At 38.7% G+C, this 17387-nt stretch overlaps 1 protein-coding gene across 1 annotated transcript in view; it reads left to right on the forward strand.

Annotated features, from left to right (window-relative positions):
* The first annotated feature begins 2779 nt into the window (after positions 1-2779).
* Positions 2780-17387, forward strand: part of CLSTN2 (calsyntenin 2) — a 550032-nt gene continuing 535424 nt past the window's right edge. The window contains exon 1 of the mRNA XM_072143113.1: positions 2780-3111. Coding sequence (XP_071999214.1) covers positions 3045-3111 — 67 coding nt within the window. The 5' untranslated portion in view covers positions 2780-3044. The remainder of the gene's footprint in view (positions 3112-17387) is intronic.

Here is a 17387-nt window from a genome sequence, read left to right on the forward strand (position 1 = left end):
TATTCTAATACCGGTGCCAGCAGTACCGGTGTCTGCCAAGTAAATTATTTTACTGTACATGTTGTGAGCGCGGAAGCACTGGAGGTTGTAGAGGTTAACACTGCAGCCAGGAACCTTTAGTATAGTAAGGTGGGGCAAGGCAATGGGGTAGTAATATTTGTAATGTGCTGAACATGCCAGGGTTCATTGGTAATGTGTATTTAGATGCTATCAGGCATGACACTACCGTACATGGCAGCATGGAGAATAAATATAAAGGATTCCAAAAAGAGTCACAATATTATAGTTTTAGCAGTGTTGTGCTGACCTATCCTTGGTTGTATGCCGAACATTTTGGATTTGGGTCCTGGTCAGAAGTTCAGGCTCGCCGTTTGGGTCTAGACCCCGCCCCGCCTAAACTGACACTGATTCATGGGTCATATCTCTTTAAAGCCGCCGGCAAAGCTGTACTGCTACTTATTCTAAGACCTAACTTCCCGTAGATGATCGGGAATGATGATCTTTGGGAAAATCGTTTTGCTTTGCCGCATCAGCAAAGTTATCGGTGGGGATGAGCATTCAGTTTTGGATGAACTCTAGCCCAAATGAGAATGGGTCTGCTCATTCCTAGCTTTTAGACAATCATATGATTCAGACAGGATGAATTCAATGATATCAGACAGGATTGGCTTGAAAAAGTATAAGACATAGTTAATCTATGATGGTTAAATGACCGAAGCCCTAAACTATGTGCTGATGCGGCATCCTAAATAGCCCATTGTATGTAATTAACATAGGCAGAAGGAAACACTTGATCTCTCATATGAAGCATTTTCCCCATGGAGGTTGAATTCATTTTCAGACCAGATGTTGTAGTGGAGCTAAGGAATATTAGAAATATAATTTTATCATATACATCCTATAAATGCTCTCCAATGATAAACCCAAATGCACAATATACCGTATGTGTTCTCTCTTCAGTCCATTGGTTCAAATATTTGGATTTAATAATTGATTTGAGTTCATCTGATGAGTTTCATTTTGACATCAGGAATTAAGAAACAATAATCATAAAATAGATGAGCTAAAAGTTGCATTCTGGTAGTTATTTATTGACCGCCATACGTCCACAATAGCAGATGAGTGGGGGTCTAGCTTCCAGTACTCATACTATTCAGATGCTTGAATTGGATTTGGATTTTCTATTAGATACAAGAGATCCAAGTGTTCAGAAACACAATCGGCATTGGGATACAATCCATATCTATATATTCTTCATTATTATATTATGACAAATCTCCAGTAACCATAATGGCTGGGCTTACAATATGGATGTCATCATAACAGCTGTACCGGTTGGCCCATTGTGCCGCTGAATGCTTGGATATGTTGTACCTGCATTGAACCGTGTGTGTCTCAGCAGAGGTTCATGTACAACTTCTACTCTGGACTGCGACAATGGGGGGGCATTTTTCATGGCTTGTACACAAGGAATTAGCTTGCCCAAGGTAAACTATAGGCTGTGCAAGGTTATTGACCATTTCTACTCCAGGCAAGACCTTATGTAGAGTTGGACCACCATATATGCTGAGAGTCTGGAGCAACACATGGAGTGGGGAACATCAACCAGTGCGGATTAGCAATTGATAAATTCCCCTAATAGTTTATCAAGAGTCTATATTACTTGTATGCCGGTCCTGCTCAGCAGAGATTAGCTCTACAACCGGCAATGGGAAATGGCGCAGGATGTAGTCAATGGGGCACATTTACTTACCCGGTCCTGTCGCGATCCCATGGTGCGTTGTTTAACGAGGATTTGGGTCTGCCGCGATTCACTAAGTTCCTGCATCCATCGCTCCTACGCCGAGGTCCGCCGGAGTTCACCTGCTTCTTCTTCCCGATGCATGTGAGTGCTGATCTGCGACACAATTCCTTTCTTAAATTCAGCAGTTTGTCCGAATTCGTCGGGTTGTCCAACATTCACGCCCCCCGACTTCTGTCGCATGCAAGCCGGCGGCGATGTGCCACAATCCGATCGCGTGAGCCAAAAACCATTCGGAGCAAAACAGAAATAATCACGAAACCCGATGAAAGTGCAGCATTCAGACCATTAGTAAATGTGCCTCAATGTGCGGCTACACTCCTGGTCTCGCCAACTTCAGGAAACAAGACTTTTTTCTGGCTTTTACACAAAAAAAATTTTTTGTACCAACAGTGACAAATACCCTCAATTGAGTCTGTTTGTCACATGACCTATTTGTAACTTACTCCAATCGAGTAACTATATAATGTAGGGCACTATATAATAAACAGTTCTCTGCACACATGTGTGACAATTTCATACAGCTGACAAGTACATGTGAAATAACCTTTTCAATATGGATATTTATATCATGCGCCCATCACCCTTCTAGTCCAAACCCCTCCTATATAAAAAAAAATGAAAGGAGTTTCCATCATACTATTAGTATACTGTATAATGCAATAATATATTAATGTGGATTCTGAACATGCTACAAGACACTTTTTGGCAGTTTTAGTGAATATTTACTTTTTGGCAGTACTCCCCATGTAACATACTTTTATCCATGTGCTCCTCTGTTATACAGGCTCCTGCATTACCAATATGTATTACCCCTTTACCCTGCAACCTGAATCAGCAGACGTCTGTGTTAATTTGCAGGGTGACGGCAATCTATAGCAGAATATCATCTCCAGTGGTGTAGTTACACCGTGCTCCAGTAGGTGGCAGGAGAGAGCCTTTCTAGGGGATTTAAATTGCCATCAGACAGATCTGAACAAGAAATAGCAGCAGAGAGCTGAGAATTACTGGGCATCACTAGCAAGGGGGACTGGGAGAGACACTGATCCTCTGTCACTCCCTGCACAAGCATATAATATAGCAGCAGCTGAAGGAGGAGCACTATCCTACATTGTGATTTAAGGAGCTCAGCTACATCCACATCTCCAGCCTGACTGCCTGCCTGCCTGCCTCTGTGATCTTGCATGACCAGGAGCAGATTTCCAGCAAGGGATTGTGTCTACACTTTCAGCCCCTCGGAAGGATGTCAGTTCAGTGGGTGACAGCAGTGTTCTTCCTGGGTGTTGGCTGCAGTGTCCTCACCACAAAAGGTAAGGGGAAGACTGAGCCCTGAGCAGGAGCTCTGGGAGTTTGTTGTTGAGCAGTTCTTCTGTAGACATTGCTTGTAATATCACAGGAACCTTGTAGAATGTGAGATTCATACAGTTACTCCACATTCTCTGATACTTTTGGAGGATTGTAATGTGTTGATGGGAGCTCCTGGGATCTAGAATTCTCACTTATCTGAATCATTTATTGTTTCGCTTTCTCAAGGTTATTATAGCATGTCTGTGAAGAGTCAGCCTTTCTGCTATTATTGGGATAAAGTACTAGACTCCTGTCTGCTGTGGAACTGAGACTGATGGCAGCATGTAGCAATGTGACTTCTGTAGAGAACACCTGTCATAGTGTGATACCCCCTACAGGACCAAGCCCTTACCCACACACAGGCTTGGCATCATTTACTTGCTTTAGGTTGCTTGTAATGTAGAAGCATGGGGGATGCTAAAACTGTAATAAGGGTTAAGAACTGTAACATTTAACAAAGTCAACCTTTAACCTTGAAGATGTGTCAAAATCACCCTGATTATTACATTAGAGTGAGTTGAAGCTGGAGACTGGAAAAAGTGTAATAGTCTCTGGCAAAGTTGCCTGTTGTTTTCTGCATACAGGTGTGTGTGTCACCTTATGTATTGGTGACTTGGTGTTGCTTTCTCCCTGTTTAGTTGGTTTCTAAATGGTGGAATGCAGAATATTTTGAAGATCCTGCATCTTTTTCAATATAAGGACTGGTTGCAATGTTAACTTTATAAAGACACATTGAAGTTGTACGTTTCTTTACATAAGACAACTGAGAGGGTCTGAATGACTTTTGATGTGTTTGTTGGTTACGCCATGACTCCTATCAAGTCGTTTAAGCCAATGGTAGTCTCCAATGTGTTCTGGGTTCTGGATTTATAGCTAAAAGATGATACATGTTCATGAATTTAAAAAAATCTATCTATCTATCTATCTATCTATCTATCTATCTATCTGAAGAAAAAGTAAGCATTACTCCAAAGCACAAATTAATGGCATAAAACTTGGTGTTTATTTATTTACAATTTGGATGGTTCCCCTTTCTCAAGCATATCCATCTATCTATCTATCTATCTATCTATCTATTTATCTATCCATTGATCTATCCATCTTCTATCCATCTTCTATCTATCTATCTATCTATCTATCTATCTATCTATCTATCTATCTATCTATCTATCTATCCATTGATCTATCCATCTTCTATCCATCTTCTATCTATCTTCTATCCATCTTCTATCTATATATCTTCTATCTATCTATCTATCTATCTATCTATCTATCTATCTATCATCTAAAAATATATCATAAAGATATATATTTATCTAACTATCATCTAGCCATCTATAAAGAAGAATCACAAGTGCTTAAGTCTGTCTTTCTAAAGATTTCATTGATCCCCCTTTAAAGTTAAAACTTTATGAACCTTATATAGATTGACCATATGTACCAAAAAACACGTGAATGTAAGAATTTAGGATCAGGGTCTCTTTAAACTGGCTTTCTACTTGGTGATATCCCATGGGCATCCACATGCAGAAGCGTTCCATTATTATATGTACTTTGTTTGGTTTGGAGTTGGATTGTTTGTGTTATGTTTAGCTTACTGATACATATACAGAACATTGTATCAAAATAAACCTAAGAAGATGAAATTACCAGTAGCGAAATAGATTCCCTTCTTTACAACTTGTGTCTTGACCTTTATGAATGTTGTTTTATGTCTTCACATTTGCAGGACCATTTTAATGCTCTTACATATATGGTTTGTTCATGAATCTACTTTATAGGCTAGTCGGTCCTGCATACCATTGCTTCCTGCAATAAGGAGATGACAGCCCATAAGAGTTTTAATAAGAGAGAGATTAGACATCTGAGTATTTGGTGCCAAGTGTTTCTTCATGTTAATATGATGGGATTAAATATTATTAGGGAATATTCTAAATACCACAGGTACTGGGAATATTATCCGGATGATTGACGGTGGAAGGCTGTGCCACTAAATATCTGTGCAGAGTGGATATTCTACTGTATAATGCATTGTAGTAAGCAATGAAAAGGTTTTTAGTTATGTTATTTGAAACCTCTTTGAGCAGACCAACCAATTTTGCACAGGAAAAATGGTAATTTAAAGGGGTGGTCTGCTCATAGGAGGAAGATTCCATAGAGTTTAATGGGGAAATAATCTAACTTTTAGGGAGGGGGTCTTCTCAAATGGGTGGTTTTCTGCAGAGATTTCACTGTATGTGTGTAATATAGTATATGATATGATTTGTGATATTACATATGAAGTAATATGATTTCATTGTAAGACTTTGGGAAAATTCGCTACAAAGTCACCAGATATGAGAATTTCAATATAGCAAATAAATAGCATGATAGCCCCAGTTTACATACTAATAAGCTGATATTTACCTTTTACTACTGATTGGTCAGGTTCTGTTGACTGATCTGACTCTACATAATGTACTGAAGAATTATGAGAGAGCTGAAGCCAGTAATAAAGAAAAAGTTGTGGTAAGATCTGTCCATAGAGATTAGGTTGTCTGGTTTCTATTTAGTAATAGTTTCCATTCAGCCCAAAAACAAAATGATAAAAAAAAGTCTTTGAAACATTATTGGAACTTTTCAAGTGTCCACCATTCTAGACACAATAAAATGTAAGAAATAAATATTCTTGCACATCCTGTACATTTCTTCCATGGGTTCTATTTTGTGAAATATAGAAGCCATGTCTCTTCCCTCCTCCTCACCGTAAAGCTTCTTGGCTGTAAGACGACTGGCTGCAGCAGCATCCTCCCCCTCCCCCACTTTCATTCCATTGTGCAGTAGGTTGAAACATTCCAAAGCTCCTCCCCTCTTACTGACCACCAATCAGGAATAGAACTGATCAGTAAGAGTTAATGAGCTTTTCTCTCTGTAGGATTGATTAGGAAGAGTATGATGCATTCAGAGTAACAGTGAGGGCTATTATATTTCTTGTTTACTTTGATCAGTCTTTAGGTGTACAGTTCCTTTAAGCAGTGTCATGGTGACCCTAGCTAAATGTAACCTTCATCCATTACTATAGGACATTGGTCGACAACCTGTCACTGTCCATTGACTGCAGACTGACAACTCTTAGTATTCCTGACAGCGAGGAGCCTTCATCACAGATTCTGTCATTTTTTACATGAAAACTATAGTTCCTTGCTGTGCTGTCCTATAAGACTATGGACACCTTGGAGGAACCCAATGGACCATTATATATCACTAAGGATCATTAGGTCTCACGGCTATTTGACAGATCTGTGTTGTTGGTTGCATTTAATCAGACACCAAGGGGCAGATGTGAACAGAGCCTTAGAACTATAGTTCTATACACTATACTGCTATCACTATTGTGTGTTCCCACCCCGGAATATGGCAAATGGAATAATCTATGGAATGTAAAAGTTGATATTCTACCTCGTATCCATATATTGATGAATGCTAGAGGTCTGTCTTGGAGACTGTAGTAGCTCCGCTTCATTTTTAATTTGATGTGCCGGGAGTGTTATTTATGGAGATTTATCCTATAATACTTGATTAAAGTCTTCTAAGCCTCTGATATTTGTTTTGTGCTTATTTTATTTGCTTGTAACAATCGCTGGTAGTAACGTGATAATGTATTTCTTGTCGGGGATGTCTATAAAGAGAGAATCAAGGGTCTACACTATAAAGAAGACTAATAAAGGCAGAAAGTGGCTGTACATACAGATTGTGTACTGTGTATGTAGTTCATTAAAGCAGAAGGTTGACCTTAAATGTCCCTTTAATAAAGTAAGGAATTGGTTTACTAGCTATAAAGGTATCCTGACCGGAGTATCCTCTGATTCTATGTTGGGCTAGTCCAACACTGATTACCAGGTTAGTGGGCAGGGCTGCACGGGCGTAACTAGGAGAGGCAGGGCCCCATAGCAGACTTCTGAATGGGGCCCCCCTATCCCCTCCTAAAATATACATATTGGTATTTTCACACATTTATACACACATTTGTGCACTTACACAGTTATGTCCTAGTATCTGCTGAACATGGGGAAAGTTCATGCCAGGAATTAGAGATCCCTAGTCCTGTGGTTTTGTTTTCCTCTCCCTGTCACCTGATATTTCTTACCTGAGCTGCCGACTCGTGCAGTGGACTTTGTAAGATGTTATATAAGTTTTATATACATATTACCCTGTACAATGTGCAGCATAATTTGGGGAATATTCTCCATTCTTTAGTGTGTCTGGTCGGATGCCGGGGCCCCCTAACACTGTGGGCCCCATAACAACTGCAATGGCTGCTATTGCTGTAGTTACATCCCTACAGGCCTGCTTAAGTGGATGCCATAACCTCAGCTTCTATGAAAATACTCAGATATAAGGGAAACTATATAAAGATAGATAGACTGAATGAGAAGTGGGTATTGTAGCCAGTTTATGAAAATACAAGCCCAGTGGAACACAGCTCAGAGCAGATTCAATCCTCACAAACTTCATATTCCTTGAATGATCTTTAATGATGATTTCAATTGGATCCAGTTTCTAGTGATTGATCAGATACTGTAGTACTATGAATATAAGAGGTGGGAATGGAATGAGGACACATGTTTTATTCTATAATAGTTCCTGCAGCTCTGATTATTAAGGGATTCTGTCAGTAGCTGTTGGGCCCCCAAAACTGTGGACAATGTTCAGTATAGGCCCTGGACATAACCATTAGCTTTTATTTGTTGTTTGTAGCAGGATGACTGTGAAATTTTAATTTTGATCCAGAGCTCCAGCTCCAACAAGTGCTCAAGGGCGCTCCTTGAACCTGAAGAGCTTTTTGCACTACATCCCAGTGTCACTAAGAATGGATTTTTGAGCTGTCCAGTGCATGGAGCGCTTTAGGGTTAAATACAGGGGCATAACTTGAGGGGGTGCAGAGCGTGCGGTCGCAACTGGGCCCAAGAGGCTTACGGGGCCCTTATGGTGTCATTTTCCTATATGAGAAGACTAGTACTATAAACCATACATTATAGTCGGGGCCCTGGCACAGACTTTGCACCAGGGCCCGTCAGCTTCAAGTTACACCACTGGTTAAATACTTTCCGTAAGCACTTACTGGAGCAGCAGACCTGGATTAAAAACATGAAGTCTCACAGTTCTCCAGGACGGCTTTTTCTACGTGTTTCCACATCTGTTTTCTGATGTAGAAGCACTGAAATAATCACATATTCCTGCAAACTGCAGGAAATTGTGTTTATTTCACTACTTCTACGGAAGAAATCTACAGAAGAAACATTCATAATGTATTCCATGTATTTCTAAATACTGGTGATCTAATAAGTCACACATCTTCTTGGTGGTGGTACTTTAGAGGGTTATTACATATTATATTAATATATTAATTATATAATAATAATAATAAAATGTCTTTGTTAAAAGTGTCATCGAAGATTAGAAAGAGCTCCACCCTTATCCACAGGTTGTATCTGGTATTGCGCCTCATCCTCATAAACGGGTCAAAGTCACAATTGCACATATTACTTGGGGATAGATGCGGTGGCATTTTTCTAAGAAATAAGACATCGTATTTTTTAATCTTCTTTGATATGATGTGTAACTTAATAATTTTGATCCCTGTTACAGTGAGTCAATGCCAGGTAGAAGCCATAGGACTGCATTGTTTCAATGGTACCATACATACAGTTTTTCTCTGGTTGATGCAGCTACAATCCATGTCTATGTGTTTCTGGCTGTGTGCACATTCCCATATCAGTCATGTATAGGTGTTAAGTGTGTGTCAGTTTTATTTTTCCTCGGGCAATTGTCTGGGTATATTTCCTGAAGCCTTGAAGGCTCAGTATATACCAGAGTATGCAGGACCCCAGAGAGACCCATAAAGCTCATAGTATTTGTAGTTGTGCTGCTCCTGTTATTGAGCTGCCCACGGGCTGTTAGTAAATAATGGTAAGCTTCCCATCACTGCTGTATCCTGCTGTTACAATGTATTGTTGCGGCCATGAGTAGGTTATCAGTACATTGTCCGCTTTGTATCAGTTCTACTTTGTATCCAGTTGTACTCATGGGCTGCTTTTCAGGATAAAATGACTACAATATTTTATCCTTTAAAAAATGGATAGTATAAATGGAACTCCTCATAGGTAGAAGCTGCCCCTGTGTAATACAGATGTGCCACGGCTTTTCCTGATAACTTTGGCTAGTAAGGTGCATGGAGAAGAATATTTCCATACACATCAGTAGTAGTAGTAGTAGCCGTGCGGCTTAGGCTTTTGTATAATCTTGTACAGAACATTCTGCATATCAATCTATTGATCTATTGCAAGCCATTAGACATTTGCCAGTCAAGAAAGGTATCGTGGGATCTCCCTGCAGTAATAAGTCAATACGGAGCAGAGGAGAAGGATGTGATGCATGACACCATTTTTCACTCTTACTTGTTTCAGAAGAAGAAATAGTAACTCATATCTGGGACAGATTATTAAAATCGAGAGGGTTATGTCAGCATAAACTATTAGATAAAAAGTGACAGACAGGCAAAGTCTCGGTGCCTGGTGGTGGTGAAAACTACCTTAGGAACCAGAGAAGGTCATAAATATGTTATTAAAAAATTTATAGCATTTACTAAACCTACAACTGCAGCAGGAAATTGCATTTGTCAGTGGCACAAATCAAGCAGTAATGAGTTTGTCGTTTGGCACAACCCATTTTGTATATTTTTAAGTGACTGGAGGTAATTCTACTATACTGTACTCACACCTACATTTTCAAGACTGTCTATAAATCAATAATATATATATATATATATATACTTATATATATATATATATATATATACTTATATATATATATATATATATACTTAACTATATATAGCCAAGGATAATGACATTAATTATCCCTCCATTGGATAGGTTATCAGTTTTTAACATATAGGTGAAGGTCCAACACTAATTAGCTTACCTCAACTGCCTTCAGGAATCGGAATAACAAAAGATCCAGCTCTGATATTTTTAAGTGACTACCTCTGGAAACTGCAGCTGAGCTCCAGTACAAATGTATAGAAGTTAAGCTACAGTTTAATTATACTGTATATTAGTTGTGCTGCAGTTGAACTGTATATAAGTTGAGCTCCCAACTGTAATGCAATCACGGTCCAGCCGATTTCCAAAACACACTTCGTTATTTAGCAAATCACCAGTGAGAATACAACAGGGTCTACGCGTTTCAAGTGGATTGACCGCTCTTAATCAGGACTGATACATAAAGATGTATTGCAAAGACATCCCATTTAAAGTCCACGCCGAGGTTCGTGGCTCCGCCTATTGGTTACACGTCACTTCCTGCGCGTTGATGAATATTCATAAGGAAGGAGTGGAAAACTTGTAACATGGTAAGTTTTGAGCCACATTTACATAACTAACAGAGGAAATATATAAGTTGAGCTGCAGTTGAGCTGTATATAAGTTGAGCTGCAGTTGAACTGTAAATAAGTTTAGCTGCAGTTAAACTGTATATAAGTTAAGCTGCACTTGTACTGTATATAAGTTGAGCTGCAGTTCAGCTATACATTAGTTGGGCTGCAGTTCATCTGCATAGAGTCTGAGCTGCAGTTCCTGGGAGTATTCAAAAATTTCCTTTCCAAAATTAAGAATGGGAGGGCAATTGTACCTATAACCATAAATAACTTAGTGTGATAAGATCTGAGGAAGCAAAGGGGAGGGTGAAACAGTATAACAACCTGTAAAGCCAGGTCACAGAGGGGCTAGATTAACCCCTCAGGCTCCGTAGCATAGTTTTAAAAGTTGATTTTAGAAGGAAGGAGGCCATGGATAACAAATATAAGACGTTTACCTCAGTCACGGTGCCTGGGTCTGTGAGTAAGTGTCCCTGGTTTATCAAGCAGGATTTTTATGGTAGATTTCCTTTAAACTGCAGCAAGATTTATCATCTAGCATCAGACACTTTGCTAAATCTGGTGCAGTTTATGTCCGTTTAACTTCTGATTATTTATTATTTATTTATGAATTTCTTTATATTTAACTGCTATAATTATTTTGGATCTAATTAATATGATATTTGTTGATTTAACAACATTTTTAGGCTTGATTAGACTTAAAGCAGAATTGACTTCATTTACCAAGGCCTCTCTATCCACACTGGAATCCATTATGCTTTATTCGCCAGCCAATCAGAGGCAGCTAATTAGTGATGGGGTCATGGCCTCCCATTATGAAGACATGTTGGAAGGCTCTAGTGCTTTTATTCACTCAATGCAGCCATATAGTCAGCCTATCCTTAGTGTCTATGGTACAGTATGTGTGATCAGCAGTGGAGAATAACAGTCTGTTACTTATTATCCAGGCAGAAGTTTTTCGAAAGATCTTTAATGTCTGCAAATCATTTGGAGCATATTTCAAAATATTTTGAATGGTACAAGAGTAACACATAAGCAGAAGCTAAAGAGGCGATTCAGTGCACTATTTATCAAGCATAATGTATAGATTATAGTCATAATCACACAGCAAGTGAGTGATGAATAATTGATCTAAAGCCAGCCATGATATCTGTCAGCACATCTACCACATCCATGGGACTGGCTGCAGTTCCCCGCGTGGCCTAGGCGCCAGGAGGGTCACTGTGTGCGTAGGATTTGATAGTTGACCCAACACCAAATTATGCGGCCGAGTTCATTCTTGGGATTATCGGGATCCCAGAGGTCAGATTGCCACTTATTATCAAGTCATATCCTAGCAATGGAAGAATCTGCCATCAGTGTCATCTAAAAGTCTGGTCCTCAAACCTGGAAACATAATCTTGAGTTACATAACATTAGTCTAAAATGAATTAGTTAAGTGTACAGGACACTGCCTGGCTGACAACCTGTGTATTCCTGCAATAACACTGGGCATGCTCCACTTTGCCCTTATTTGAATAAAGGGGTTGTCCCCCATTATGGGGGATGACAATCTAATGGTTGGGATCCTCATCGATCAAGAGAAATGACCCTACCAATAGCTATAACACGGGTCCTGTTCTCTCTATATGATTAAAGCAGATTGTCGAGCTCCATTCAATACTAAATAGCAGAGCACAGCGCTACCGTACACTTCAAATTTCTGATGCTCCCAAAGTATTGAATGGAGAGGCAGGATGAATGCCAGAGAATAGGACATGTGTTATCAAGATTGGTAAGGGTCTGTTCTTGTGGTGGGCGAGGTTCTAGTATGTTTGACCAAAACATTCATATTGTTATCCTGTATCCTAGTACCACTTTTGGGGTTACATAGGGAGGAGTGAGTATCTAATGATGTTTACTGTTCAACATGTTTATAATTATTGCTCCTCGAATAATTTAGACCTTCTATATTGGCCAGTATATAGCACAAGCACCTATTTAGAAATTAGGCCAATTTACACATGAAAATAAAGTGACAACGTCTTTATTGAATATATACATGAACATTACAGATATATGTTAAAATACAAGATAAAACGGGGGAAGAGAGATAATGCAGGTATCGGAATGAGGGTGAAGATGAATTTCCATCTTCACCCTCATTCCGATACCTGCATTATCTCCCTTCCCCCGTTTTATCTTGTATTTTAACATATATCTGTAATGTTCATGTATATATTCAATAAAGACGTTGTCACTTTATTTTCATGTGTAAATTGGCCTAATTTCTAAATAGGTGCTTATCCTGTATCCTGTAGATAGAAGATAACAATCAAATTTGATAAAACATGAGGGTGTGGCTTTACAGGAGATGGAATTGACTTCCATAGGGCAAGAGACTGGAGTTTACTTGCTCCAAAGTTGTGACTTCTTACCACGATTTGCGGAAAGGTTTAGTACGTCTACAGCTGGATTTGAAAGATATGTCAGGCTAATTGGTGTGGCTAACTTTGCCTGGCAAGTGGAAGAGTCACAGAATTTGGCGCAAATATGCAAATGCTGTAAAAAAAAGTAGCAAATATAAGTGGGAAAAAAAAGCTTAAACTAAAGGACTAGATAGCAGCAAATTTCTAAGGGATCCATAGGTTTACTTTGGCTGTACAATTTTTTTTACTGTGTGTCCTTTACAAGAAAGTGGAGATACATTTTTAAGCCCAGAGATGAAGGTGGGGTAGTAGGTCAATATCTATATGGTAATTACCACCCCTTTTATGCATTCTTACAAATAAAAGTGGTTGCGAAATTCCCCCTATTTATTTTAGAGAAGGGTTTCACATTTATATAGGGAGAAGAAGCTAATAATAATAATGGCAATGATAATAACACATAAATAATAACCCACAACAAAAATAATAAGACATTCTAATAATGTTATTATCAAATATACTACTGCAAATAATACTCTATAGTAGTAGTAATAATAGCAACTAATAGCAATTATTACTAATTAAAGTCAAAATAACACAATATAATAAGACAGTAATAAAAACATAGGTCATACTACTATTAATACAATCATTACCATTTATAGTTCTTCACTTAATTCTTTATAGTAGAAGTAGTACTGTATAATGTACTAATATATATGTATATAAAAACTCAAAGAAAGTTCCATAGCAGTACAGTGTCTCTGACCCTTTTGGAGGGTGCGCGGGGGGGATGCAAAATAAAGCTCCAAAGTCCAAGTTGTAGACTTATGTAGGTATCCAAAGAAAATGATTCACCCCCCCCCCCCAGTTCAAGGAAGCAAAAAAAAAGAAGGTGATGTTTCAAAACAGGTGATGTTTTGGAATAAACGTCACCCTCTTTTTGCTTCCTTGAACTGTGCTGCTTCATTTTTTGGGATACACATATATACAGGCAGTCCCCAGGTTACATAAAATATAGGTTCTGTAGGTTTGTTCTGAAGTTGAATTTGTATGTAAGTCTGATCTGTATTTTTTATAATTGTAACCCCAGCCAAATGTAAAAATGTTGGATTGTCGTAAGAACCAGGATTAACAATAAAGCTGTGTTGCAGACACTTTTGATAACTGTTATAGCTTATGATTATAGCCTGGGGGTAATGTACTGTAAATTACCAACATCTAGAGGTCCATTTGTAACTAGGGGTCGTCTGTAAGTCAGGTGTTCTTAAGTAGACTTACAGACACATATAAACACACACACATATATATATAATATATATATATATATATATATATATATATATATTAAAATAACAACTCAATGTAATAAAATAATAATCTTCATAATTACATAATTATCCTAATAATAATAATACTTATTAATAAATCAATGTTTGTCTATATTCCCAGGGAATATTTCTTTTTTGCTCTTGCTGACTGCAGGCCACTAGTTGGGAGCTCTAATTCCTCCTCTCCTATTTATGTGTTATATACGTGTGGTGTTGTGCATGATTCCCCTGGATTATGTAAAGTGTATGTGATGAAGCCTCTTCTCAGCGCCTATGTCTGTAGCACGGAGTATAAATAGCTACATGAGCCAGTTGGCTTCTGTCTGCACAGGGTTTTACAGTGTCACGTGTCACTTAATATTGTCCAAGGTTGACTCTCATAAACCCCATTTCTGCAGCTTTGAGCGAGTCGGTCCTTTCAAACATATGTTGATTTCTTCTCTTTTGTAAGTAAACAAATTATTAGAGCAGCGAGGAAGGAGAAGACGTGAAGACTGTGATAATAATGAGGTCCCATGGGAAGCGGTGATGTATCAAGGCTCATATGGTAAATTGCTTGAGCCTTCCTCCTGTTTTCTTCTGGCTCTTAGGTTGGCATAGAGCTGTGTAGACATATCAGCCGCTCGCATAGTTACAGCAAGAGCTGTCCAAGGTTTCTAATCATGCAGCCGGTGATGAGAAACACATTGTGAGAGAAACACAAGACACATGAAAGCTTGTCAGAAAATGGAATAGAAAGCCATGAAACATGCAGAGGGAATGGTAACAGTCACATGTCACCAACACAACGATTACATCTAGACGGCTTCATTCTGCCCAGTGATATCCCGTATGGCATGGAATGGACAGAATATGCATTGTGTGTACCATACGGTTATGGTAAATCAATATACTATGTCAAAAGGTCCTGAGAAAAGTGAAGAACATTGCCACCTACACCCAATCTTTTCCTATCGTTTTTCAGGTCGGGATTAAAGGGCTATTCTCATCTGGGCATTGACAATTAATTTATCTTACCTACCATGTAGATATATTTCTTCAATTTAATGTTATTAAAAAGTGTACAAGGTGACAATCATTTCCAGTAGATATGTTGTCCCTTAGAAATGAGGTTGTTGCCCTTGGATACGACCACCGAGGCTGGAGTAGTTGCACAAAAAACTAATAGTTTTTGCATATGAAATTTCTGGGAATTACTGCATGATGAACAGCCATCCTGTGGTAATAAACACTGAATCCAGGAGGTCAAGCACCTCAATAGTACATGCCTGGTCACTGCTGCCAGAGTGAAGGAGTGGTCGTATCCAAGGACAGCTACCTTGTTTCTAAGGGACAACAAAACTAAATTTAATGGAAATTATCTTCACATAGGTAATTTGTTAAATAACGTCTAATTAAAAATATAATTGTTCCCTAACTCTCTTACCAAACCAAGTAAATCACCAGGACTGCTCCATGTTCTGGAATATTGAAATGTATGATGGGTCCTGCGTTTATTAAGAATAAAGCATTGTATCACTTTAAGTAATTCACTGTGTGTATTATCCCTGTACTCTCATATCACTGTGTGTATAATCCCTGTACTGTGACATCACTGTGTATTATCCCTGTACTGTGACATCACTGTGTGTATTATCCCTGTACTGTGACATCACTGTGTGTATAATCCCTGTACTGTGACATCACTGTGTATTATCCCTGTACTGTGACATCACTGTGTGTATTATCCCTGTACTGTGACATCACTGTGTGTATAATCCCTGTACTGTGACATCACTGTGTATTATCCCTGTACTGTGACATCACTGTGTGTATTATCCCTGTACTGTGACATCACTGTGTGTATTATCCCTGTACTGTGACACCACTGTGTGTATTATCCCTGTACTGTGACATCACTGTGTATTATCCCTGTACTGTGACATCACTGTGTATTATCTCTGTACTGTGACATCACTGTGTATTATCTCTGAACTGTACAGAGCTGCTAGTGAAATGTAGCAGTTCTCCAAAAGGCTAAATCTGCACTGCACCTAGTAGCGGATGTGGCTGATCCCAGTATATCTGAAGCTACTGTACATTGTCTTGAATAGTAGCCAACCATGGCTTCCCTGCCTAGAAGTGTATGACAGGAGAGCTATCATTTGTTATGTGACACGTTTGTTTTCAGTACATCAAGCAGGATTGTCCTATCTGATGCTATCGGCCGCCAAACCGTTTGTTACGTTTAAGCCTTAAACTGTTGAGAATATGGATGATGGTTCATTATTTTGTGTAGCCGTCCTCCGAATGTTATTCTGCGTTCAGCATGGAGATATATCTCAGGTGGAATCTCGCAATGTTTCTTCTTAACGGCTGGCACTAAAGATTTGTCTATGTTCCAGCCCTGGAAAATGACACAGTAAACTTGTATGGGGAATTCTGGGACTGTAAATATTAGCTGCATTGATGCCAAAGTGATGCATTTAATGCACAGCCGGAGAAATAATTGAAGTCGTTTTTTAATAACTATAAACGTGGGACGCGGCTTTGTATTAGACTTGTTCTATCCAAAAATGCTTTGTGCCCATTACAAGCTAGAACATTGATACGCTGATGCCATAGCGCTACATTTAATGCATAGCTGAACCGTACACAATTCTAATGCAGTTTGGTTCAATTACTGATACTGTGAATGAGATATTAGGTTCCTTTTTATAAAATATTTCCTATTCCCACAATGCTCTGCTTCTATTATAACACACCACTACTCAATAAAAAATAATTTTTTTTCATATTTAATTATTGTTATTTTTATTTATTGTGACCCAAGACCCAAGAACATTGTCAGTTTCCGTGTTGATATCGTGTACATCTGCCGCTCTTGGCATTCCTCAGAATATTTTGGAGAACTGCTGAAGCAGCAAGTTTCATTACATAGTATTATTGCTGGAAAATCTCTCAGAGGGAGTAGGGATTTCAAGAACTCCGTAGATTTCCACCAAATGGAACGTATATGTTTATGTCTACATAAGCAAAATTTGGAAATTGTTGTAAGTGGTAAAAATATCAGCAGCTTTCCTGGAATTATATTGGGCTATATT

The sequence above is a fragment of the Engystomops pustulosus genome, chromosome 3 (assembly GCF_040894005.1).
Source record: "Engystomops pustulosus chromosome 3, aEngPut4.maternal, whole genome shotgun sequence".
NCBI lineage: Eukaryota > Metazoa > Chordata > Amphibia > Anura > Leptodactylidae > Engystomops > Engystomops pustulosus.